This window comes from Lissotriton helveticus, chromosome 12, assembly GCF_964261635.1.
Source record: "Lissotriton helveticus chromosome 12, aLisHel1.1, whole genome shotgun sequence".
Taxonomy (NCBI): Eukaryota; Metazoa; Chordata; class Amphibia; order Caudata; family Salamandridae; genus Lissotriton; species Lissotriton helveticus.
In genome coordinates, this window is record NC_136073.1 from 423,927,226 (window position 1) to 423,954,924 (window position 27,699).

Genomic DNA, 27,699 nt, shown 5'->3' on the forward strand with positions numbered 1-27,699 from the left:
TGGGCGCTGTTCTGTCTGGCATGTTGACATAGAGCTGGGATGGATTTGGCTGCCCTCTTCACTGGGTGTGTTCCCGGTGGAGGGTTCTTGTTCTCGTTTCTACTCTTCTCCTTGGAGTCTCTAGGTTGCTCTCCTTCCTTGGTAAACCTCTGCGTTGTCTGTACCTGAGGTTTCCGGTGGAGGTCCCTGGCACATTGGCTGCTGGGCTTCTTTCGTATTGCCCTTCCTTCTCCTGCTTGGTGAGGGCTGGGCTGCCTCTTGTCGTTATAATACATCCCCTGTGGGGCAGTGTTCTCTGCGATGCTGAGGTTCTAGTCTGCTTGGGGGGGGGGGAGACTGGGCTCTTTACCCTGTCCATGTGGCTCATCCCCTGTTGAGGACGATTGGGCTACTTTCCCTGTCCCAGTGATTGTCCCCTGTTGGCGTAGTGGGTTCGCCTGAGCTGGAGAGGTCCTGTCGCAAACCCTCCTTCTCCTTGGGTATGGCTAGGGTATCTATTCTACTTCAAGGAATCTGCGGCTAGTAGTCTCCATCAGATGTACGAGTTACTTACCTTCGATTCTGTATCTGTAGAGACGATTCTAGCCGCAGATTCCTTCACGCCCCGCCCTTCCTCCCCGATTCTGCAAGGGCCCTTCTTGGTCTTCTGTGGGCGGCTGTCATCTGCGAGTGCCCTTTTCTTACTCCCTTCCTAGGGGGATGCTTGCCTTGTTGTTGCGAAGTCAAAGAAAATTCCCTTTGGGATTCCTTAGTAGCATACCAGTATACACAAGTCTCTCTCACACTTCAATCCTGTACAAACCATAGCAATCGCCAAGGGATCGTATATAAATGTTTTATTAGCTTAGTAAATGCCCAATAAATAACAAATATCAGTGTGAAGCCTTACATCACAAAACATTCATATAGTAACTACAATCACATATTGTTTAAAAAAAAACACTTTACTTAACACAGTTGTCCAATTTAATCAGCATTAACAGTTAAAAAGCAGATTGTATGCATACAAACATGTAAAATAACATCTCATAAAAATTATGATAAATTATTAAAACATGCCCAAAAGCAACGCGTTTCGATGGCAGTAACTGATCCAAACCAACTTCTTAAGGCTTCCTTAAAAAAAGCGTGTCCGGAAATCCTAACATATATATTGAGAAAAGTAATATACATCTGTAAGGATCAGATACTTATTCAGACAACAATACCTGTATATTCACAAAGCAGGTCAAAATATCCCCCATCAATAACACACCCATATACTGTACCAATGGCATTGCTGATGTACCTGTGAACCTATTCAAACATTCATCAATCTCATCTCTATATCCACATTTCCATATTAACATTCATACTGTGAAATGATATCCACATAAATTGGGGAGATGAACAACCTGTATGTCACATCACCTCCCCTTATCCTTAGAGTAATGGATGGCTATTTTATATAGAAGGCAATTCTCACCCCTTTCCCCAGTCATAGATCTGGGTTTAATCCATCGTTATTTTGCTCACCAAGCCACCCCTGTTCAGAAATGGCCATATGCAAATCAGTCTTGACCCTGTGCCTCATGGGAACAGTCCAGCCCGAACTGGCCATGTCTGAGCTGGGGTGGCTTGGTGAGCAAAATAACGATGGATTAAACCCAGATCTGTGACAGGGGGTGAATGCTTAGTCAATGTGCAACATTCCGTCCATCACCTTGTGTGTTTTGCTGTTCACCCTATGTGGGAAGGTTATGCCCAGACGTGGGTCCCGTGCTCACTAGGCCACAGGAGTCAGGCTGTCCTGGCTGAGGACGACTGATAGCCAGAAACCGGTCCTAGGATGCTTGGTTCCGGTCCAGGGTAGACATGGCTTGGCAGTTCGGGCTGGACTGTTCCCATGAGGCACAGGGTCAGACTGATTTGCATATGGCCATGTCTGAACTGGGGTGGCTTGGTGAGCAAAATAACGATGGATTAAACCTAGATCTGTGACTGGGGTGAATGTTTTGCCATTGTTCAACATTCCGTTCATCTTGTGTGTTTTGCTGTGATATTATTCTGGCAGCCAGGCGTCCCTCCACTAAGACGGTATACGCCTGCCGGTGGAATAAATTTGTGCATTGGTGCTTTCCGAGGTTCTTCTGTTCCTTCTCTCTTTGGCCCAGCAGGGCTCTGCTCTGGGCATTATCAAGGGTTATCTCTTGGCCATTTCTGCCTTTCTACGTCCTCCAGATCCGCCTTCTCTTTTTAAGTCCCTGGTTGTTAATCCCTTCCTGAAAGGCAATACACACACGTTTCCTCCCATGCCTTTTACTGCCTCAATGGGACTTAAATCTTGTCTTGACCTTTCTGATGTGCTCTCCCTTTGAGCCACTTCATAACTGTCCCTTACGTCTTCTCATTCTAAAGACTTCTGTCCTGGTAGCTATCACCTCTGCCAGAAGAGTTCCATGCTCTTTCTTCTAAACCTCCTTTTCTCTCTGTTCATCCGGACAAGGTGGTTTTAAGGACTCGTCCTTCTTTCTTGCCAAAGGTTGTCACACCCTTCCACATCGGGCAGGCCATCACTGTTCACCTTCTTTCCGCCTCTGCATCCTTCAAAAGAGGAAGAGAGGCTCCACCGTCTGGACCCAAAACGTGCGCTCTAGTTCTATCTGAAGCACACACAACAGTTCCGGGTGGATGACCAACTTTTTGTTGGCTACGTGGGCGCCAAGAAAGGTCGAGCCGTGCACAAACGGACCATCTCTCGGTGGGTCGTTCTGTGCATCAAAACCTGTTACTCGTTGGCTAAGAAGGAGCTGCCTGTGGGGCTGCGTGCCCATTCTACCAGGGCAACGGCCGCCACTACTGCTTTGGGACGTGGCGTCCCCTTACAGGACATCTGTCTGGCAGCTACGTGGGCCTCGTTGCACACACTTACCAAGCATTATTGCCTTAACAGTCCGGTCAAGAGAGACGGCTTCTTTGGCCGTTCTGTTCTCAGTGACTTTCTGGTGTAATCTTTGTTAGCAGTCCCACCACCAGGGTTGGTATTGCTGGGGTATCTATTCTAAGGTAAGGAATCTATCATTAACGTGTCTCTTTCAGATACACAAGTTACTTACTTGTGTAACGATATATCTGTAAGTGACATTAGTTAGTGATGGATTCTTTACCGCCCCGCCCATCCTCCCCGTTCTGCGAACTGATTTCTAGGGTTAAGGTCATCCCTTTCAGGGCCCTAGTTTCAATGCACCAGTGGTAAGTTTCTTGCATGGCTCTGCGTTCCTGGCACGGAAAGTCGTGTACAGAACTGACGCCTGCCCGCATGGGTGGCGCCTAAGTAGTCTCTGTGATGTCATCTCGGCGTCTACGACACCTGCGACCGACGCGGAGCTGCACGACGTCACCTTCCCATGCGCAGGGGTACTGCTGGCGAAAAACTTTCCGGATCCAGTCTGACGCCTGGGGATATTGTAATTTAAGGAATCTATCACTAACTAATGTCTCTTACAGATATATGGTTACACAAGTAAGTAACCTGTGCTACAAGGGACTTACATGTGGCCAGCGAGGTGCCAATTGGGGTTGCAAAGGTACAGTTTTAGGGAAAAAGCATACGACCTGGGTACCTCGTTAGCAAGAACCCAGGGCACACTTAGTCAAAGAGCATCAACATAAGGCAAAAAGTGGGGGGCAAACATTTCAAAAGGGATGCTTTCCTATAGGGGTGTCATTTCTTACTTGTTTAATATTATTTTAGCTTGTAGTTTTGCAGTGTGCCATTGAAAGCCTTAAGAAGTGCACAAATTGCTTGTAACAATTGAGATTAAAAAACAGGGGTAAGACCAGCACATACTGATGTTTTATTTTCACTTGTTACTAATATGAATTGAAAGATCTCAATTTTTCTTGTTTCCAATACAGAAAACAGTTTGATTGTGTATGACACAGGAATATAAATGTGTTTCTTCACATGTTTTGGGATTTATGTATGTGCTATCCTTTGGTTTTTAGCAGACAAAAACCCTCATATGAAAGCATTTGATGAGGAAAGTGTTGCTTCTTTAAGTACTACACAAGATGAGACTCAGGACAGCTTCCAAATGGACAATGGAACACCAAATTCCAACTATCTTGCTCAAGTTGGATGTACGCTTGGTAGCTCCTATTGGCCAAAGGTAAGTGCTGTTTGTTTTTTGATAACGTTTACTTGACCCTTTGCATAGTAACCCTTTTAAGCACAACATTCGCTCTTTTAGTAAAAATGTGAATCTGATGAGTCATTGGACTAATTTTATCTACCAGTATGTCTAGAAAACTTGAAATGTAAAGTCTAAACTAATGTATAGAAAAAAATCAAACTGGTACATTTATCTTAATTTTGGGGTTTCATTTTGGGTAAATTCCACTCTTGCAATGAAGAATTCTATTACAGACTTCTACCCGCATATTGCTCATCTAAGGAGTACTTCCGTACACCAATAGGTGGTTCTGCGCTGGTCAAACTGACGCCCTTCTGCTCCAGAAATGATGTGCAGGGCCTATTTAGATGCCACTCCTGCACGCTGATGTCTGTTCCTCTTTTCTGTGCTACCACATTCGGATCTGGAGCTCCCTCTTGTCTCTCTGAGATGTGTACCTTAACATTTCAATTCATAAGTCACTGTGTGCTAGTGAACGTCTTCACAAAAAACGGGTGTTAAGTCCTGTAGGGATTGTCGCAAGCAAATGTCTGTGACAGACCCCCATCATGTGTTCTTGTGGTGCCTGGGATTGAGTCACGACTCCAGGACCGGTCCTAATCAAAGGCTCAGTACCAGTCCCTTTATTGCTCCAGAAGTCAATGAAGCAGTTTGAGAGGTCGGTCTTTATCGAGATCTAAATCGTCCATTGAGTCTAAAAAGAAACGTAAGAAATAGCTGCACGGTTTGGCCCCCTCTCACCACTCATTCATCCGAGAAGGCACGAGGCCATCAAATCTGAAAGAAACAGGTTAGTATTAGATTCCTTACCTTAGAATATCCCCAGGCGTCAGTCTGGATCCGGAAACTTTTGCGTAGCAGTACCCCTGCGCGTCGGTAGGCGTCGTCTGCAGGCGTCCCCTGCGGCTCCGCGTCGTCGGCGTCGTGCGCCGTGATGACGTCGCTGGAGTATATAGACGCCGCCTCCGCGCGCTGACGTCAGTTCTTCTTTTTTCCGCGCCAGTTAGCGCAGATCCGAAGAGCAGTACTCCGGTCTTTTGACCAAGTTTTTTGATTGATCTTTACGGTGCCGGTAGGATGCCCGGTTTCAAGAGTTGTGACGAGTGCGACCGCCTGATGTCGGTCACCGACCACCATCGACTCTGCCTCCGGTGTCTGGGCGCGGACCACGACGTGGAGTCCTGCGTCGACTGTCGGGCCTTGACTGGAAAAGCTAGGCGGGAGCGGTCCCGCAAGCTTCTCGAACTCCGGTTGTCGGCCCCGCGTCGAGAGCGGTCCCGGTCCGGTCGGAGGTCGAGGGAGCGGTCGAGGGAGCGGTCGCGGAGCCGCCATGGGCGCTCCGGGAGTCGCCACCATTCCTCCGGCTCGTCAGGTAAGCACAAGAAGTCGGGGCGTCGCCATCGCACCCCCGACTCCCCCCGACGCCCGCGTGCTGCGGCCGGGGGCTCGGGTGACCCCACCCCCGCGGTCCCACATGGGTCGCCGACGCCGTCTGCCCCACACCTGTCGGTCCCTGGGGAAGGCGCGTCGCGTGAGGAGATCGAGGCCTTCCTCATTGCTATGAGGGCGAGGTCTTCTCCGGCGGGGCCTTCGGCGCCTGCGGGCCCGTCGGTCCCGTCTGGGGGCCCGAGCGGTTCGGGTGCTCCTGCCCCGGCGCCGCCGGTGGCTCCGGCCCCGGCGCCGCTGGTTCCCTCTGGTTCGTCGCCGGCTGGTCTCCCGGCCTCTCCGGCGTCGGTTCCTGTGGGCCAGCCCATGGTACCGCCCCCGCGTGGTGCAGCGACTCCGCCGTCGGCTCCGGCCGGCGTCGGGTCCCCGGCACCGACGCCGCGCGGCGCCACCCCCCTTTCCTCCCCGACTCCGGACTCGGAGCCGGACCGGCGTCGGCCGACGCCGGACCCGACGCCGATGGGGCCTGTTGACCCCGATGTCTATATCGTCGACCCAGAATATGGGTATGACGAGGAGGAGTATGGAGAGGGTTGGGAGGGGTCTGAGGACCCTCTATCCCGTGCCTGCCAGTACGATGTGGACTGGGTAGGTGATCTGGGTGATGCCAGTGGCCTGGACGAGTCGCCCAACCCTGGGTTTGTCTCTCCGTCCCCTGTGGCGTCCGAGGCGGGTGCTGCCTATTCGGTGGTCCTGATGAGGGCTGCCAAGGCCTTACACCTTGAGCTCCCCGTCGCGAAGGTCAAACCGAATATCCTGACGGAAGTTTTTAAACCGCAGTCATGCCCCCAGGAGCCTCTGCTGCCGTTTAATGAGGCCCTGACGGATGTCCTTCTGGGCACCTGGTCCAGGCCCGCCTCTGGTGCGCCGGTTGACCGGAACGTTGCCAGGCGTCACCGTCCCTGCGCGGACGACCCTGCCTTCCTGTCCACCCATCCCTCCCCGGAGAGTCTGGTGATCCAGGCCTCCACTTCGCAGTCCGCATTTCCGTCGGCTCCGCCCGACCGGGAATCAAAGAGGTACGACCAATTCGGAAAGAAAGTGTTTTCCTCTTTGAGTGCTGGGCTGCGGTCTTGTAACACCGCGTGCCTCTTGGGCCGCTACACCCACTCCCTGTGGGATACGGTCGAGGAGTGTTTGCCGCAATGCCCCCAGGAAGTGCGGGACAAGCTCACCCGGGCCTTTGTTGAAGGCCGGGATGCGGCGCGGTACTCGATCCGTTGTGGTCTGGACACCACGGACTCACTGGGACGGGCCATGTCCACAACGGTGGCGATTCGTCGCCATGCCTGGCTGAGATCTGCCAACTTCTCACCAGACGTCCAAAATACGCTTATGGACATGCCATTTGATGGCAGTCGCCTATTTGGTGACAAAGCGGACCACGCGCTGGAGCGCTTCAAGGACTCCAGGGTCACGGCCAAGTCCTTGGGTCTCTCGACCCAGACCCAGCGCCAGCAGACGGGTTCGTTTCGGCCCTTTCGTGGCCAAGGGAGAGGAGGTCCCACACGTGCTGCCAGCCACGCGGCGCAGAGCGCTCCCCAGCGCGGTGGCGCCCGTGGTTTCCGCCGTGGTGGCGGTAGAGGCCAGCGTCGTGGTCAGTCCACGCCTCCCTCCGCTGCGGCATCCAAGCCTTCCTAGTCCGAGCTTTCGGGCTCACGTGACGCCAGTGGGTGGCAGGGTTCGCCATCACCACTCCCGCTGGCGCGCGATAACATCGGACAGGTGGGTGCTGCAGCTTGTCCGAAGGGGCTATGCCCTCCCCTTCGAGTCCACTCCTCCAGCCATGCCACCGCAGAACCACCGTGTGTCGGGGGACCACTTGACACTTCTGCAGGAGGAAGTTACGGCCCTCTTGGCCAAGGGGGCCATCGAGCGCGTTCCTGGGCCAGAAGTAGGGTGTGGTTGCTACTCCCACTACTTTCTGGTACCCAAGAAGGACAAGGGAGGCCTGCGTCCTATCTTGGATCTACGGAACGTCAACGGCTTCCTCCGGAAGGAGAAGTTCAAGATGTTGACTTTGGCTCAGGTCTTGGCTGCTCTAGACCCACACGACTGGATGGTAGCGTTGGACTTGCAGGATGCGTACTTTCACATCCCCGTCCTGCCGGCCCACCGGCGTTACCTGCGGTTCACGGTAGGCCACGAGCATTTTCAGTTTATCGTGCTCCCATTCGGCCTTACCAGCGCCCCACGGGTGTTCACGAAAGTGATGGCGGTGGTCGCAGCTCATCTGCGCCGGTTAGGGGTTTCAGTCTTCCCCTACCTCGACGACTGGCTGTTGAAGGCGGGCTCGCCCCAGACAGTCGTCCACCACCTTCAGATGACGGCAGACCTCCTGCACGAGTTGGGGTTTTCCATCAATGTGCCGAAATCACACCTGTGTCCCTCTCAAAAGCTCCTTTTCATCGGAGCGGTTCTCGACTCGGCGCAGTTTCGGGTTTATCCCCCGGAACGGCGGGTCCGGGATATTCAGGCTCTGATTCCCATCTTTCAGCCGTTATCCCGGGTTTCGGTCAGGTTGACGCTGCGGCTTCTGGGGCTGATGGCCTCCTGCATCCTTCTGGTGCATCACGCCAGATGGCGGATGCGGGCTCTGCAGTGGGACCTGAAGTTTCAGTGGGCCCAGCATCAGGGCAACCTATCCGACCATGTCCTGATCTCGGAGGGCACTGCGAGACAGTTGCAGTGGTGGCTTACAGACCGCGATTGGGTCAGGGGCAGATCCCTCTCCCTTCCCCAGCCGGAGCACGTGGTTGTGACGGACGCGTCCCTCCAAGGCTGGGGTGGCCACTTGGGAGAGGCGGAGATCAGAGGCCTCTGGTCTCCGGCGGAGTCCCGGCTCCATATCAACATGTTGGAGCTGCGGGCGATTCGCCTGGCACTGAAGGCATTCCTCCCCTTTGTCAACGGGAGTGTAGTGCAGGTGTTCACGGACAACACCACCGCCATGTGGTACTGCAACAAACTGGGCGGTGTGGGGTCGTGGACCCTTTGCCAAGAGGCTCTGCGCCTCTGGCAATGGCTGGAACGTCAGGGCGTGACTCTGACGGTTCAACACCTGGCAGGTTCTCTGAACGCCAGGGCGGACGAACTCAGCCGTCGGTGCTCGGTGGATCACGAATGGCGTCTGAACTCGGATGTGGCGAGAGGCCTCTTTCAGCAATGGGGAGAGCCTTGGTTAGATCTATTCGCCACAGAAGAGAACGCGCAATGTCATCAGTTCTGCGCGTTGGAGTTTCCAAGACGGCACTCGCTCGGCGACGCCTTTCGGCGCGAGTGGAGTTGCGGTCTGTTGTACGCCTTTCCGCCTATACCACTTCTGCCCAGAGTGCTGAAGAAGATCAGGCGCGACCGGGCCCAAGTTATCCTTGTGGCTCCGGACTGGGCTCGAAGGTACTGGTATCCCGAGCTACTCAGCATGACAGTCGGTCCCTCGATCCGCCTGCCCCTTCAGGAGGACCTTCTGTCGCAGCAGCAGGGGACGGTCCTCCACCCGAACCTGTCCAGTCTCCACCTCCATGCGTGGAGATTGAGCGGCGACAGTTGAGGCCATTTGACTTGCCTCCTGAAGTCTGTGATGTCATTCTGGCAGCCAGGCGTCCCTCCACAAAGTCGGTATACGCCTGCCGGTGGAACAGATTTGTGGCATGGTGCACAGCAAAGGCTGTGGATCCCCTTTCTGCCCCTCTATCTGAGGTTCTCCTCTTCCTCCTTTCCCTTGCCCAGCAGGGCTCTGCTCTGGGCACTATCAAGGGCTATCTTTCTGCCCTTTCCGCCTTCTTGAGGCTACCTGATCAGCCATCTTTGTTCAAGTCCCCTATTGTGTTAAGATTCTTAAAGGGCATCACGCACATGTATCCTCCAGCTCCGTTCGTGATGCCTCAGTGGGACTTGAACCTGGTTTTGACTTTCCTGATGTGCGCTCCCTTTGAGCCCCTTCATTCCTGTCCTCTCCGTCTTCTCACCTTAAAGACGGCCTTCCTGGTAGCCATCACCTCTGCCAGGAGAGTGAGTGAGCTCCAGGCTCTTTCTGTTCAACCTCCTTTCTTGTCTGTTCATCCTGATAAGGTGGTTCTTCGGACCAGACCTTCTTTCCTGCCCAAGGTAGTCTCTGCTTTTCACATTGGGCAGTCCATCACCTTGCCCTCCTTCTTCCCGCCTCCGCATCCTTCAAAGGATGAAGAGCGGCTCCATCGTCTGGACCCAAAACGTGCGCTTTCATTCTATATGGATCGCACACGCCAGTTCCGGGTGGATGACCAACTGTTTGTTGGCTACGTGGGTGAGAAGAAGGGAAGGGCGGTACAGAAACGGACCATCTCTCGGTGGGTCGTCCTGTGCATCAAAGCATGCTACTCTTTGGCTCGGAAGGAGCCTCCTGTTGGGCTGAGGGCCCATTCCACTCGGGCCACGGCGGCTACTACTGCCCTGGGCCGGGGAGTCCCTTTGCAGGACATTTGCCAGGCGGCCACGTGGGCCTCGCTGCACACCTTTGCGAGGCACTACTGCCTGGACAGTCAAGTCCGGAGGGATGGCTTCTTTGGCCGTTCGGTCCTCCAGGACTTTCTGGTGTAGGTTGTATTGGTTCGCAGACCCACCACCGGGGTTGGTATTGCTGGGGTATCTATTCTAAGGTAAGGAATCTAATACTAACCTGTTTCTTTCAGATGAACAAGTTACTTACCTTCGGTAACGATATATCTGTAAGAAACAGTAGTTAGTATTAGATTCCTTACCGCCCCGCCCATCCTCCCCGTTCTGCGAACTGATACCTAGGGTTAGGGACATCCCTTTCAGGGCCCTAGTTTCAAATGGCACCAGTGTTGGTTCTCACATGGCTCTGCGTGTTCTGGCGCGGAAAAGCTGTGTGCAAAGAACTGACGTCAGCGCGCGGAGGCGGCGTCTATATACTCCAGCGACGTCATCACGGCGCACGACGCCGACGACGCGGAGCCGCAGGGGACGCCTGCAGACGACGCCTACCGACGCGCAGGGGTACTGCTACGCAAAAGTTTCCGGATCCAGACTGACGCCTGGGGATATTCTAAGGTAAGGAATCTAATACTAACTACTGTTTCTTACAGATATATCGTTACCGAAGGTAAGTAACTTGTTCCTTAGGAGCCCAGCTTGCAACTGTTTCTGGCACAGGCCAAGTTTCGACAGTGGTCCACCACTCCTAAATAGATATCAAGTACCATGTGGCCATGCTTAGAATCCCTGCTGACTCCCTCTGGTGTACCTTTGGGCCCCAAAGAGCTGAGGCCTTCCATTTGGGATACGACTGGTGGGTCTGCCTTCGGTTCCAGTTGGATCTTCAGAGCGCCCCTGGCTCCAATTCCGGCCATGCCTCCATCGCTTGGGTTCATGCCAGTTCCTCAAACTTAGATGCTGGTGCTGACTCCATTGACCTCAAGATGAGGTGATAAATATCGAACCCTGCAACTCAGAGTTGGCACCGATCCGACCTCAACCAAGGCCATGCCGGACCATTGTTGATGCACCACATCCCTCATTTAATTTGCCTCATTGTGAGAAGTTGGCCTGATGTGCAGTGTTCACTATTCTAGTGATCACTATATATCAGTCCAAACAACCCTTATTGATGATTGGTTGTAAGTCAACCTTATAGACCAGCTATCCTAGTAGCATGGATACGAGCAGTCTAAGGCTAAGACTCTAGAGGGCGTGTTAAGCCAGCTGTTTTACCATCACATTACCCCTTGAACACCCAGTGAAAGGACACCACACAAGTGTTATGAAAATAAACAGTGTATTTATTAGAATCACAACAACCCTGTACTCTTTATGAGGACAGGGTGCTAGGCACACAACAAAACTCTTACGAAAATACTTAAGTTAGCACGTTATACACAAATGCCCGAGGGGCACGAAAAACCATATACTTAAAAAGTGGAATGCGAAATTACTAGCAGGTAAGTACAGTACTAATAGGCTTTGGAATCGCTAGGACTTGACTATAGAATCGTTAGATTACTTCTAGGAGACCTAGGGGACTCGGGTGCAGAGTGTGCACTCTCACGCGGGATGCGGGACAAAGTCTATGGAAGCTAGTAAAGGCAAAGTTAGTGTTCACTGGCGAACCCGACCTGGTAGGAAGAAAACGACAGTGGATCCTGACCCTAGGATAGTGAGGCTATGCTGGGACACCGAAGTGCCGAAGTTACCTAGCCCAGGGGCTGCAGCTGCATAGGTCTGAAAAGACGTCGGGGATCTCGTTGCCGGACCAGGAGCCTGGAAGAAGGAAGTTGCTGGCAGGCGACCAGTGAAGGAAAGTTCGTTGGATCCAAGCCTGGATCAAGGAAGAAGAAAACCTGAAAGCAGAGGGGACCAAGTTCTTGAATCACTAGCCAGTGATTAAGTGGGCACCAGGATGGCACCGGGCGAAGTCACCTCGACTAGGTGAGTGGGCGACGCTGGCTCTGCAGATCTCACGGACCAGGAGGCGTTGTCGGCGACCAGGATGGAGAGGCGAGCTGTCCCACGATGGATGAAGCTGTCGGCGTCGAAGTTACCCAGGGTTGGGCAACAAGCCTTGGCTAATTCAAGCCCACGCGGTGGACTCAAAATGGCGTCTTGAGTGGACCAGGAGGGTCCGGAGTGCTCCTCTTTTGGAAGGGAGCAAGGGCCAGCCTGGAGCAACCAGACCAGCAGCAGAAATGTCGTCGGGCATCGTTCAGAAGGCCACAAGCCAGCGGGCTAGTAGCCAAACAACGCGGTGAGCAGCAAAAAGCAGAAGGGCCCCACGCAGATCGTGGAGATGCTGGGAGGCTGCACTTCGGTGCTGGAGCTGCTCAGGGTCGGGGCTTCTCGGACCCCAAAGCACTCACCAGGAAATTACTCGGCGGGCTTGCTGGAAAGAAGTCGTGCAGTCTTGAAGATGGCCGGTCCCTCGAGGTCTCGTCACACCCACGAATCTCAGCGTGACTGATGATGCAGGTAGAGGTCAGAGGTGCCAGGGAAGCCGGTTCTCGTCGAGCTGGGCAGTCTTGATCCGGAGGAGAGACTTGCAGCAGACCGCAGTGTTCTTAAGATGGTGCCTGCGGATGCAGGGTGACTACTCCTTAGTCACAAGGGAGAAATCTTAGGAAGAAGTCTTGAGTTCCTTTCGTGGAAAGTAGTTTCAGGATTCAAAGATGATCTGATTTGGAAGGGGGCCAGTTCCTACCTTTATCCTGTAAAAAGGGGCTGGCACGCGACTAAGTCCTGCCCTATGGGTGGGACTAGGAGGGGGGTGGTTACACCCACTTCCTTGGCGGGCTTTTCCCCAGCACAGGGTCTGGAGTGACCCTGGAACTGGTTCCAGCCAGCCTATGCACAGTGAGCACCGGGGTGCCACGTGCAGTCACCTTCCTCTAAAGCCCTGCCTACCTGGAATACACAAAACCCTGTCTGGGACGGTGCTGGCACCGCCCCTGGCAGGAAACCCTTTGTCCTTGCCTCCTGCTCTGGGAGGACTCCCAGCAGCAGGAGGGCAGACTTGTGTCTCGGTGGCAGCATCCATTTTGTGGAGCTGAGGCTATGTCTGACTTTAACCGGGGTTAGGGGTTACATACATGTCGTGTCCCTCTAGAAGGGTGGAATGCTAACCCCGTCGCCAGAATTGGCGAGGGGTTAGTATTCCAATTCGTATGACACCTTACTCGACATGTTTTGATAAAGCGATACCAGAGTTGGCATATAACCGCGAGGGTTATAATGCACTTAAGAGTATATGGTATGCGATATCATGGAAACGGCTAAGGGATGGATCCCGAAAGCCGCAGACAGGCTCAGCTCATGCCAGAGCACCATCTCACACGATTCCAAGCACTCTGCCTTCAGGATTGTTAAGGCCTGCCATAGGAGTGACTGATAGGAGATCTGTGTGTCCATTTTAGGGTTAGATATAGGTATACTATATCTAAAGCAAAGGGTGATTACACCACCTTGCCCCAGCTGTCAAGCAGCCAGTTGTGTCAGATTTGGATGGCCAGCCAGGGGTGGCATAATACATGCTGCAGCCCCTGGTAGGCCCTGGGTACACCTATGCCCTGGGTACCTAAGGTACACTGTACAGGGACTGATAAGGTGACTCAGTATCCAATTTAGATATGTACCTAAGGTACATGGAATCCATTTTACAGAGAGAGCAGTAGGCCTGGGGCCCTGAATAGCAGGGTCCCAGGTCAACTAAGTCAGAAAACCAGCAAAACACCAGGCAAAAAGTTGGGGGCAACCATAGTCAGGGATCTACCTTCCTACACTCATTCACAAGGGAAATCACACATACTATACTCCCTTTTCAGCACGGACTTGGACAACAACTATGACGCAGGTGATGAGTTCACTCAGCTCTATACTGACGGCAATTAGTACAATGACTTGCAGGAGGCAAGCAGTCTCTATACCTTCTCCTGAATCTTGTCTTCTCTTGCCCTTTTGCCCAGCCAACGAGGAATCTGCCTCCTATGCCATGGTGATGATTATGGCAGCTGAAGTACTTGGCCTCCAGCTCCCTGCCTTGAAGGTTAAAATGAATGTCTTAATGGAAGTCTTCCAGCCCAAGGAAACCTCTTCGGAACCCTTTTTGCCATCCATTTATTGGGGCACTGATCGATACCTAGTTGGGCACCTGGGCCAAGCCCTGCACTATCTTCCAACAGCATCCCGGTCAACAGGCAAATAGCGAGATGCCATTGTCCTGCCGGGGGTGACCCTGAGTTGCTGTAACAACCTTGCCTGTATGTTTGGTTGTGGAAATGTCAACAGGCAGGTCTAATCTCGGACTTCTACCCCGGGAGGGAATCAATGAGAGTACAAAAGGATGGGAAGCAAGTTTTTTCTTCCAGCAGTCTGGCCCTCCAGTCTGTGAATACCAGCTTCTCCTGAGACATTACTCCCACGCTGTTTGGGGCTCTGTAGCTCAGTTCCTCCCTAGAGTTTAAGGAGAACTCCAACCCGTCCTTGCCCAGACCATCCAGTGCCCAAGCACGATGAAGGCCTTCTTTCAATTTTTGACCTGTTAACACACAGATTTCCTGTCTTAGACATTTGCCTAGCGGCTACATGGGCATCTCTCCATACATTCACAAAGCGTTATTGTCTGTGCAGTAGGTTCGCCGAGAGGGTCATTTTCCACGCTTGATCCAGCAGGACTTTCTGATTTGAGTCTATTCACAGACCCTCCTACAAATAAGTATTGTTTTGATATCTATTCCGAAGATGATGAATCTGCATCTAGCTGAGCAGCAGCTTCACCGTCGGTGTGAAGCCCCACGACACCACCTACTGGTGCTCAGGAGTACAGCTGAAGTGTTTCCTGATCCATTCTGACACCTGATGAATATACAAAAAGTGAGGAATCTGCGGCTAGATGGTCTCTACCAGACAGTAAGTAACTCGTTCTTCTGCATCATAAGATGCGTATCCAGAGCTTTTTCTTGGTTTTCAATATATTTTTTCACCTAAAATATTTTCCAGTGTGCAAGGGAAAATATAACTCTGAAGACAACCGGGTTCAAACCGTGTAGGGACTATTACACAGATGTCTGTGATGAACCCTCATGAAGTGTGTCTTTGGTGCCTAGGTTTAAATCACAACTCTAAGACCTGTGATAAAGGTGCCTAGATGAACTTGAAGACCATACAGATCTGCAAGACTAAACTTTGTGCAGCCACCGTTCAAAAGAAAAGTCCAGTTTCCGAAGTTGTTCCTGCACAGATCATTTCCTCAGTCAGACTTTGGGTAAGTCTAATAAAAAGCATAAAAAGTTGAAGTAGGAGTTAGCCTATTCCCACCACTATCAAACTGCAGAGAGGGCATGAGGGTGTCATCGTGCCTCCTGGTCTCGCTTCCTGTCTCTATTGGAGCCAGTTCAGAATCTTATCTCAGCGCACCCGGAGGTCCCGGGTCCATCAGCAGGGTCAAAGTGGAGGCCTTCAGAGAGGCCACGTTGTAAATATGTGGCACTTTACTGGTTACCTCTGGCCCACCTTTGGGACTCAAGGATCCACAGGTCCTTTGGTTGTTTTGTTCTCTGTCTGGTCCACCCTCTGCACCCCAAATCAGTTTTAGCACAGGCTCTATTGCCACCCCCTGCACCAGTTCCCTTTGAACTAATTCCAGAAGAGGATTTGCAGTCCATTGTGGTATCCAACTCTGAGCTGAATCCACCTAAATCGCGACCAAGGCCGCTCTTAGCCAGCAGGTAATCCTTATGAATGCCCCAGTATTGGAACTTTCATAGATTCCCATGCTTTGTATCATTCCCCGTCGTCGGAATGGGAGCCTCGGTAGTATAAAAAACCATAGAAACAAAAGAGAAACCTAGGCCTAGGCCTCATCTCATTTTGTATCCTATCACCCTCTTTTTGTAAAAAGAGACCAAACTTTTGCTAGGACCAATCAGAACAACCTCACCCTCTAGAACCTTCCTGAGAGAGCTCAGAGCCTCAGATTTTTCTACCGCACGTTGTGCTAGGGAGTCTCCTCTGAGCTCTGCTCAGTTTTTCTCAACTTTCTGGTTGTTTCTTCAATTTTTTCTTCAAAACATCGAGATGTCTGACAAGGAGAAGAAGGCCTTGTTTAGGGCCTGTGCCTCTTGTGGGAAAAAACGCCTGTTTGTGGAGGATAAGCATGAGAACTGTATTTATTGCCTCTATCCGGACCACAAGGCCACAGAGTGCAAGATCTGCAGGACTTTCTCCACAAAAACCCTTCGTGACAGAGAAGGTCGACTGTTAACCTGGCTGCAGAAAATGAAAACTCGCAAGGAGGTGATCTCTTCGGACGAGGAGGATTCCACATCTTGTGCTTCCTCCCACAGATCAAGAAAGAGGGGTAGGTCTCCTACTGCTGCTTCTACTTCGGAGGCCCCTCTTCATGCCTCTCACAAGATCTCTGATAGGTCTGAGAAGGCTGGTCCCCTTCAATCTCCTCACGGCAGTGCAAAGGAGAGGCAGGAACAGGCTGCTGGTGGTGTTACAGCCTTAAAAGACAAAAAGGAGGTTGCTCTTCCTTCTCCTCCGTCCAAAAAGAGTAAATCCAGTGACAAACACCCTGATGTCGCTTCTGGATCTGGTCAGGACAAAAAACAGCGTCCGTCGACGACGAAGACACCAGGTACGTCGACGACGGTGGCATCTGTGAAAGTTCCCGCTGTTTCTGTTCCGCCGTCGACGGGCTCGTCGGCGGCTGGTTTGCCCTCGACGACGACTTCGTCGACGTTTAAGATCCCGAGTTCGTCGACGCTGACGACTTCATCGTCGACGACGATGACAAGCAAGGTGCAGTCGACGGCTTCGTCGACGACGAAAACTACGTTGACGACGACCACCACTTCAACGCCGACGAGGATGATGATGACGACGAGCTCGTCTACGAGACCGTCGACGATGAAGATTGTGTCGACGAAGAATGTAATACCGTCGACGATTCCGCTGGTGGTTCCGCCGACGACGGCGGCTCCGACGACGAGCCCGTCGACGGGCCAAAAAGTGGTGCTGACAATTCGGAAAATGAAAATTACGCCGGAAATGACTTCTCCACGACGAGTCTCTTCCCATCTCCCAACAATGCTGCTGGATGATGATTCGGGGGAGGAAGATGAGAATTATGGCCCGGCATATAGTCCTTCAGACTTAAATGTTAAGACACAGGACACGGACACGGAGGAGTATGGTGAGCGGTCTGATGGCCAGCAGTTCCATCCGTATGTTCGAGAGGAACGACGCACACCGGTCTTGGGAGAAGGCATGGTGGCCATGCCCTCTTCACTTATCTCTGATTTGCACATGATGATTCAAGATTATCGCAAACGGTTTCCGTCGGAACCGCTTGGACACTCTGTGGCTCCTACGCCTCCAATCCGGCCACAGGTGCAATCGACTACTAGTCTTCCAGTGGTCTCCTCTTCACCACCGCCAAGATCATCGTTGGTGCGGGTCCGTACGCCAGACCCCTTACCAGTTCAGCAGGTCACTCAGGATACCTCTTCGGATGAGGAGGTGGTGCAGTTGGATCCCGTGGTTGATCCGTTACAGGACCCAGACTTGGATCAGGGGGATAGTACACCACATGACCCGGACGCCTCCGGTCGTGACACGTCCATCTCCCCTCCGGTGGATATAGGTGGTTTTCATCATCTGATGGATCGGGCTGCAAAGAGGTTTGGTTTGCCCATTTCGAGAGAGGAATCTGAATGTTTCCTGTATGACTTTAAAGAGCAATCTCAAAGATCGGTCAAGTCTATTCCCATCATTGAGCATGTATGGGAGGAGGGCATGAAGATCATGCAGAGTCCAGCCACGGTGATTCCAGTACTCCCCAGGCTGGAAAAGAAATATAAAGCTCCGGAAGGCAGTCCAGCTTGCCTTCTTGGTCAACCGAAGCCTGACTCAGTGATTTCTCAGGCGGCACAGAGCAAGTCAAAGAATCCGTCCACACCGTTGACCACACACCCGGACAAGGACGGCAGACGTCTGGATAATGTTGGAAAACGGTTTTCCTCTATGGCCAGCTTGCTAGTTCGGGCGGCGAACGCTCTTGCCATCTTAGGCCGTTACGACCGCCAGATGTGGTGCGACATGGAACCATTCGTGGCACTATTACCAGAGCCCACACAGGAGGAAGCCAAGAAGGTGCTGGCGGAAGGGGAAAAATCTTCGGCAGAAGTAATTGACTGCGCAATGGACATTGCTTCCACGGCGTTTCGGGCCTTGGCCGGCTCCGCTGTGTTACGGCGTCAGGGTTGGCTGAAGGCCACCTGGTTTCGTCAGGAGGTCCAGAACAGAATCCTGGATCTTCCATTTGATGGAGAGATGCTGTTCGGGAAACATGTGGACGATACCCTCCAGAATATAAAGAAGGACACAGACACGGCAAAGTCCTTGGGCTCACTCACATATCGCAAGGTCCCCTTTAGGGGTGCACAAGGTAGAGGATTTGCGTCTTACAGAGGAAACCAGCAGCGATATTCCTCACAGTCCTCCCAGTCCTATAAACCACAGTACTCAAATCAGCGACAAGGGCAATCAGCATCTTTCTCTCGCAACCCTCCGCGAGGCCGTCAACATCGGCAAGGTCGTGACAACACCAAACGACAATAGCGGCCTCCCGGCTCTACCTACTGTTCCTCCCCTCCCAATAACATCAGTGAGGGGCAGGATATCACTTTGTCTGGACAGTTGGAAGTCAATCACTTCGGACCAGTGGGTCCTAAACATCGTAGAGAGTGGCCATACGTTGGAGTTTCACAAGGTTCCTCCAACACGAGCTCCGGGCGCCACCCGCACAGGACATCTGAGATTACTCCATCTAGAAGCCCATCAGTTGTTCCTCAAAGGAGCTATAGAACCGGTACCGTTCTCTCAGAGGGGTCGGGGGTTCTATTCAAGATTCTTCCTGGTGCGGAAGGATGCAGACACTTGGCGTCCCATCCTCGATCTTCGGGAGCTCAACACCTATCTCGTAAAGCTCTCCTTCAGGATGGTCACTCTCCAGGAAATTCTTCCTCTCTTGAATCCGGGCGACTACTTGGTGTCGCTGGATTTAGAAGACGCATATTTCCACATTCCAATACACCCAGCTCACAGACAATACCTTCGCTTTACAGTGGGAAAGAGCCATTTCCAGTTCAAAGTGCTTCCATTCGGCCTTCGGTCGGCACCGAGAGTGTTCACCAAGGTATTGGCACCGGTGGCAGCGTTTCTTCGACGACAATCTCTCGAAGTTTTTCCTTACCTAGACGACTGGCTCGTCAAGGCACCATCGTTCCAGGAAACCTCGCAAGCATTGTCTACTTGCCTCCAGTTGTTCCGTTGCCTGGGCCTTCAGTTGAACGAACGCAAGTCAGTCTTACTGCCTTCCACGACTGCCAGATTCCTGGGGTCAGTGTTGGACACCACGCAATGTACGGCTCGTCCCTCAGAGGAGCGGCAACAAAGGTTGATGGTTTCAGCTCAACTACTCTGCCGCAGAAAGTTCCTGTCGGTCCGCCAATACAAATCTCTTCTCGGATCGATGTCATCCTGCATACCATTAATACCGCATTGCAGGCTGCGAATGTGTCCTCTGCAAGAGGAGCTAGACAAGCAATGGCGCCAGGCAGAGGGGTCATTCAACGACAGAGTGGTAGTGACATCAGCGATGAGGACAGCGAGCGAGTGGTGGCTTCTGAAATCCAATATCTCCCAAGGTCTGACGTTCAGGACTTCGCCTTCACCCATGTTAGTAACAACAGACGCTTCCTTGGAGGGCTGGGGTGCAGTTCTCCGAGAGCTTCAGGTCAGTGGCCACTGGAGTCCAAGACAGCGCCAGTGCCACATCAATTTCCTAGAGTTGACGGCCATTCGGTTGGCCCTGCAGGCTTTTCTGCCCAGAGTGCGCAACCGCTCAGTGCTGGTCCGGACGGACAATACGACGGCCATGCACTATGTCAACAAACAAGGAGGTACCAAATCGCAGACTCTGTCCTCAGAAGCTCAACGGATTTGGGACTTTGCGATTCTCAACATCACTCTGAGAGCCGAGCACCTGGCGGGAACGCTCAATGTCAAGGCGGACGCCTTGAGTCGACAGACGGAAGTGACTCACGAGTGGGAGTTGAATCAATCCGTTCTAGACAGGGTGTTCTCGGTTTGGGGGCAGCCAACCATCGACCTCTTTGCTTCCCCGGAGAACGCCAAATGCCGGTTCTACGCAAGCAAAGTTCACCATCAGGGGTCCCTGGGGAACGCTCTTTCGATGGCTTGGTACAGCGCGTTCTTCTACGCTTTTCCTCCAATTCCCCTCATTCCTCGAGTTCTCAAGAAATTGAAGGCGGAACCCTGCAAGATGATTCTAATTGCTCCAGCATGGCCCAGACAGTTCTGGTACACAGAACTCCTGAGGCTCTCCCAAGCTCCTCCAATTCACTTGACGCCCATTCCGTCCCTTTTGTCCAGGAATCAGGGACAGGTTTACCACCCGGACCCGGGGTCGCTTCACTTGACGGCGTGGCTCCTGAACACAGAGAATTTAGTCATCTAACACTCTCGCGGGAATGCAGAGAGGTCTTGGCTCAAGCCCGAGCACCAAGTACCAATAAGACTTACAAAGCCAAATGGAAAAGATTCTGCTTGTGGTGTCATCAGGAGGGTCTCCATCCTTTCACTTCCCAACCTCATCAATTGTTGCCATATTTGCTATCTCTGGCTAAGTCGGGCCTGGCACATTCATCGCTCAAGGTACATCTGGCAGCCATATCACGATATCGGCGCAGTTCTTCAGGTCCTTCCTTATGGTCCTCTAGGGTTGTTAAGCAATTCTTGAAAGGATTATTCCGTATGTATCCGCCGGTCCGGCCTCCTCCGCCGGTGTGGCAGCTTAACATTGTCTTGGCGCAACTCATGAAGGCTCCGTTTGAGCCGGTACACAAAGCAGATTTAAAGTTCCTATCTTGGAAACTAGCCCTTCTGGTGGCTCTAACATCAGTGAGGAGAGTGGGTGAGCTTCAGGCACTCTCCATTGTGCATCCATTCCTGCAATTTACAAGAGAAGGTCTTGTTCTTCGGACCAACCCCAAATTCATCCCTAAGGTGCCATCTGAGTTCCACTTGAATGAACCCATAATTCTGAAGTCTTTCTTTCCGCACCCTTCTACACCTGCGGAGCGTACACTACATTCTTTGGACGTTCAACGATGCTTAAAGTTTTACTTAGAGCGCACACGTCCCTTTCGAAAGTCAACTCAAATGTTTGTGTCATTCAGCGCACCTCGCAAAGGGTTGCCTTTGACAAAGAGTGGCATTTCCCGCTGGATCTCCAGTGCGATTCAATTCTGTCATCAGGAAGCAGGCAAGCCACTGGACGGAAGGGTCCGTGCACATTCCACTAGGTCGGTGGCATCATCTGTGGCTCTCTTTTCGGGAGTTGCCATTAAGGACATATGCAGGGCAGCAACGTGGAGCAGTACTCATTCCTTCACGAAACACTACTGCCTGGAGTCTGCAGGACGAGCCGACGCGGCTGTTGGTCAAGCAGTCCTGCGGAATCTGTTTCATTGAGAGGTGAGCTTTCCCTACGATCCCTCCATCCTGATGAGCACATTTTGTTTGTTTTGCTATGCTATATGTATTGCTTATATGGTTATGTGTTGCCATGTATTTACAAAATGTGTTCTTGGGTATTTACTGCTAGCTACTCTGATACAAAGCATGGGAATCTATGAAAGTTCCAATACTGGGGCAAGAAAACAAGTTACTTACCTGTAACTTTGGTTCCCCAGTATTGGTAACTTTCATAGATTCCCATGCGCCCGCCCACCTCCCCTGGGAAAGCTCAGTCTGTTACGGAGTTAGTGGCAGTTTGCACAACGGCTACGAAAATCTGAGGCTCTGAGCTCTCTCAGGAAGGTTCTAGAGGGTGAGGCTGTTCTGATTGGTCCTGGCAAAAGTTTGGTCTCTTTTTACAAAAAGAGGGTGATAGGATACAAAATGAGATGAGGCCTAGGCCTAGGTTTCTCTTTTGTTTCTATCGTTTTTTATACTACCGAGGCTCCCATTCCGACGACGGGGAATGATACAAAGCATGTGAATCTATGAAAGTTACCAATACTGGGGCACCTTGCCCTTACCATGCAGTGGGGCCCACACTCTACACCACCTTTCCAGTACTGGCTCAGACGATGGGAATTATGATGAAGGGGATGATTATATCCCATAATATGGTGAGGAAAACTAGTATGAAGAAATCAAAGATGCCAGAGGTCTGTAAGACTCCAAATACTGGATATGTGTATCCCGACCTGCCTTACTGTGGAGAAAAGTCTCCTTCCCAATTGTTATGCAACGGGTGGCGGAATCCTTAGACCTTCAGCTACCCTCTATGGAGGTTGTAGGAAAGTAGATCCCTGACTATGGTTGCCCCCAACTTTTTGCCTGGTGTTTTGCTGGTTTTCTGACTTAGTTGACCTGGGACCCTGCTATTCAGGGCCCCAGGCCTACTGCTCTCTCTGTAAAATGGATTCCATGTACCTTAGGTACATATCTAAATTGGATACTGAGTCACCTTATCAGTCCCTGTACAGTGTACCTTAGGTACCCAGGGCATAGGTGTACCCAGGGCCTACCAGGGGCTGCAGCATGTATTATGCCACCCCTGGCTGGCCATCCAAATCTGACACAACTGGCTGCTTGACAGCTGGGGCAAGGTGGTGTAATCACCCTTTGCTTTAGATATAGTATACATATATCTAACCCTAAAATGGACACACAGATCTCCTATCAGTCACTCCTATGGCAGGCCTTAACAATCCTGAAGGCAGAGTGCTTGGAATCGTGTGAGATGGTGCTCTGGCATGAGCTGAGCCTGTCTGCGGCTTTCGGGATCTATCCCTTAGCCGTTTCCATGATATCGCATACCATATACTCTTAAGTGCATTATAATCCTCGCGGTTATATGCCAACTCTGGTATCGCTTTATCAAAACATGTCGAGTAAGGTGTCATACGAATTGGAATACTAACCCCTCGCCAATTCTGGCGACGGGGTTAGCATTCCACCCTTCTAGAGGGACACGACATGTATGTAACCCCTAACCCCGGTTAAAGCCCAACAGAGCCTCAGCTCCACAAAATGGATGCTGCCACCGAGACACAAGTCTGCCCTCCTGCTGCTGGGAGTCCTCCCAGAGCAGGAGGCAAGGACAAAGGGTTTCCTGCCAGGGGCGGTGCCAGCACCGTCCCAGACAGGGTTTTGTGTATTCCAGGTAGGCAGGGCTACAGAGGAAGGTGACTGCAAGTGGCACCCCGGTGCTCACTGTGCATAGGCCGGCTGAAACCAGTTCCAGGGGCACTCCAGCCCCTGGCCTGGGGAAAGCCCGCCAAAGGAGAGGGGTGTAACCACCCCCCTCCTGGTCCCACCCCTAGGGCAGGACTTAGTCGCGTGCCAGCCCCCTTTTCCCAGATAAAGGTAGGGACTGGCCCCCTTCCAAATTAGATCATCTTTGGAATCAAGATACCACTTTCCACGAAAGGACTTCACGATTTCTTCTCCAAGATTCTCCCTTGTGGCTAAGGAGTAGTCACCCTGCATCCGCAGGCACCATCTAAGAACACTGCGGTCTGCTGCACGTCCTTCCTCCGGAATCCGACTGCCCAGCTCGACGAGACCCGGCTTCCCTGGCACCTCTGACCTCTACCCACCTCTACAGCACAGCTGAGAACCGTGGGTGCGACGAGACCTCGAGGGACCGGCCATCGCCAAGACTGCACGACTTCTGCACAGCAAGCCCACCGAGTAATTTCCTGGTGAGTGCTTTGGGGTCCGAGAAGCCCCCACCCTGAGCAGCTCCAGCACCGAAGAGCAGCCCCCCAGCATCTCCACGATCGGCGTGGGGCCCTTCTGCTTTTTGCTGCTCACCGCGTTGTTTGGCTACTAGCCCGCTGGCTTGTGGCCTTCCGAACGACGCCCGACGACAATACTGCTGCTAGTCTGGTTGCTCCAGACTGGCCCTTGCTTCCCTCCATCGGAGAAGTACCCTGGACCCTCCTGGTCCGGCTAAGACGCCATTTTAGGTCCACCGCGTGGGCCTTGCATTTGCCAAGACTTGTTGCCCAATCCTGGGTCCAGCGACGTCGACAGCAAGAACCTTCGTGGGACAGCTCGCACCTCCATCCTGGTCGCCGACAACGCCTCCTGGTCCGAGAGACTGCAGAGCCCAGCAGCGCCCACTCACCTGACTGCGGTGACTTCGCCCGGTGCCATCCTGGTGCCCACTTAATCACTGGCTAGTGATTCAAGAACTTGGTCCCCTCTGCTTTCAGGTTTTCTTCTTCCTTGATCCAGGCTTGGATCCATCGAACTTTTCTTCACTGGTCGCCTGCCAGCAACTTCCTTCTTCCAGGCTCCTGGTCCGGCACAAGGATTCCCGACGTCTTTTCAGACCTATGCAGCTGCAGCCCCTGGGCTAGGTAACTTCGGCATTTCGGTGCCCCAGCATAGCCTCACTATCCAAGGGTCAGGATCCACTGTCGTTTTCTCCCTATCAGGTCGGGTTCGCCCGTGAACACTAACTTTGTGAATTCTAGCTTCCATAGACTTTGTTCCGCATCCCGCGTGAGAGTGCACACTCTGCACCCGAGTTCCCTAGGCCTCCTGCTAGTAATCTAAAGGTTCAGTAGCCCAGTCCTAGCGATCCCAAAGCCTCTGAGAATCGTTACTTACCTGCTAGTAATTCGCATTCCACTTTTAGAGTATATGGTTTTTCGTGCCCCTCGGGCATTTGTGTATAACGTGCTAACTTAAGTATTTTCATAAGAGTTTTGTTGTGTGCTTAGCACCCTGTCCTCATAAAGAGTACAGGGTTGTTGTGATTCTAATAAATACATTGTTTATTTTCATAACACTTGTGTGGTGTCCTTTCCCTGGGTGTTCAAGGGGTAATGTGATGGTAAAACAGCTGGCTTAACACGCCCTCTAGAGTCTTAGCCTTAGACTGCTCGTATCCATGCTACTAGGATAGCTGGTCTATAAGGTTGACTTACAACCAATCATCAATAAGGGTTGTTTGGACTGATATATAGTGATCACTAGAATAGTGAACACTGCACATCAGGCCAACTTCTCACAGAGGTGAAAACAAATGTTTTAATTGAGGTACTTTAGCCTAGTCCAGCCCCAGCAAATCCTCTGATGCCGTTTAATGAGATCCTCATGGGAACTCTTCTGGGCACTTGGGAAAAACCATGATCAGGTCCACCTGTTAATAGACAGGTAACTCATCACCATCGCACCCCACTGAGCGAATCAACATTTCATACACAGCATCGGACACCAGAGTGTTTGGTGGCTCAGACGTCGATCCGTAAAGTCAATCCCAACGCCTATCCTACCACTCCACCTGATTGTAAGTTGAAGTTGATTGAGAGGCTTGGCAAATGGATTTTCTCCTCTGCTAGCCTTGCTCTGAGGTCAGTGAATGCCAGCTGTCTTCTAGGCCGCTACTTCCATGCCCTTTGAGACTCAGTGCACAAGTTTTAAAGGTTATTCTAGAAGACTTGAGGGTGTCCCTAACTCAAGTTATTCAGGATGATTGCGATGTAGTGGAATTAGCTATATGTTCCAGGTTGGACACAACTAAAGGCTTTAGCTTGAGCAGTGGGCATCAGTGTGGCATTACAACTTCATGCCTGGATCATGTCCACAGACTTCTCCAGGGAAGTTCAACAATCTCTGATGGACTGGGTATGATGATTCTTGTGTTTATTGCAACAAAGTGGATTAGGCCCTGGAATGGATGAGTGTAAGGCCACAGCACGTTCCTTTGGTCTTTCTGCCCCCACCATACAGTTCGGGCAACATTTTTACTCTCTGCGTGACCATGGACAGGGTTTAGAGTTACCCAATGCCAATTCCTCCACTAGCTCAGCAAGCCTTAAAGCCATTTCGTGACTAAGACTGCAGTTTTCAAAGACATGGCTGAGGACAGTAAGGACAACTTGCAGCCTAGTACCCTGCCCCTCTTGCATCAGCAGCCACTAAACCACTTTAAGTGGGTCTTTGCCTGTGCACAGCTAACCTGTCGGAGACATCATAAGATATTTACTCCGAGTGGCGGCCATCACTTGAGACAAGTTGGTCCTCCAAATTGTACATCATGGCTATGCCCTCCCATTTCTTTTCACCCACTGCAACTTCCACCACTGTCAGGCAGGCTGACATAGGACCATCAGTCTGTTTTGCAGCAAGAAATGCAGACTCCTTTGGCCAATGGGGCAATCGAGAGGGTGTCTGCACCAAAAGTAGGTTGTGGTGGTTATTCACGCTACTTTCTGTTGCCCAAGAAGGATGGAGGCCTTTGCCTTATTTTAGACCTGTGACCTAGCAGCTTCTTCCGGAAGGAAAAATGAAAGATGCTCACATTGGCCCAGGTCTTGTTGGCCCTCAATCCTGGAGATTGTATGGTAGCATTGGACCTGCATAAAGCCTGCTTCCATATAATCGTCTTGGAGGCCCTTTGGTGCTACCTGCGGTTCGTCTTGGGACACCAGAATTTTCAGTTTGCTGTGCTCCCCTCAGCTGAGGGGTCTGTGTGTAATTCTCCCCTTGCCAGTTGGACAATCAAGCTTTTCAACAACAAAATAACCTGGTGTGCCCTTGGAATATGTTGTATCATGATTCAAGACTTGATAGGCAGGCAATAGGTGTGACTTACACATATACCAGGGGGAAGTTTGGCTTTGGCAACGTTGGGCTGGCAGTTAATACTGCTTTTGCAGCCTGCAAATGGCAGAGTGGGAATCTTGTTTTACTTGTTTCTCACCAAGGGTAGCATAACCAGTGCTGCAGTCCCTGAGGAATCCTCTAACTTATATGTTCGAGGCATGTGGGCTGCTGAATTCACATCTGTGCATAGATCGCCGCCTAGTGTTGGGTTCGGATGATTGCACATTGTTGTCCTGGAAGAGTCTTCCAAGTATCACGAGATAGGTGGCTCCTCCCTTGGACTACAGTGCGCATAGGCATCCTCTCCATCCTTAGATTGTTTTTTTCCGCCATTGGGTTCGGATGTGATTTCCAACTCGGAGTTCGTAATCGATAAAAAACTTTTCAAAAAGGCCTTCTGGGGCGTCGGTATTGTTATTGCGATCGGTATCGACAACTCTTTCTCTGTAGTTTCTACTCAGAGCGTCGAAACGGGCCGCGTGGCCTTTTCGACACCAAAGGACCGATCGTCGATGGAACGAAGTCATTTCAAACGATGCCCCAACTGTAACGCCAAATTTCCACACATAGATAAACACTCTGTGTGTAACAAGTGTTTATCTCCGGAACACAATGAGGCCGACTGCTTAGTTTGTGCGCAGTTTCGATCGAAAAAGACACTTCGAGTTCGAAGAGCAGCAAGGCAGACGATGCAGAAGCCAGCGCCTGAGCCGGAGAACATCTTTGAAGACGATGACCAAGAAATCGTCGAAGCTGAGGACTCAGACCATCAGTCGGAGCAAGGGTCGGAACATGACTCCAACTACTACATCGACGATGAAGACGACATCGTCGAGGTAGGGGACGACGATCCAGGCATAGGAGCCGT

The 27,699-nt window shown here is 51.8% G+C and overlaps 1 protein-coding gene across 2 annotated transcripts in view; it reads left to right on the plus strand.

Moving 5' to 3' along the window:
• Positions 1–27,699, plus strand: part of CHD9 (chromodomain helicase DNA binding protein 9) — a 2,123,706-nt gene that overhangs the window by 1,749,627 nt on the left and 346,380 nt on the right. Inside the window, exon 34 of one of the 2 annotated variants that reach the window (XM_078670246.1) lies at positions 3,988–4,151. In XM_078670246.1, the coding sequence (XP_078526372.1) occupies positions 3,988–4,151 (164 nt within the window). The remainder of the gene's footprint in view (positions 1–3,987; positions 4,152–27,699) is intronic. The other variant, XM_078670247.1, reaches the window with a different exon arrangement.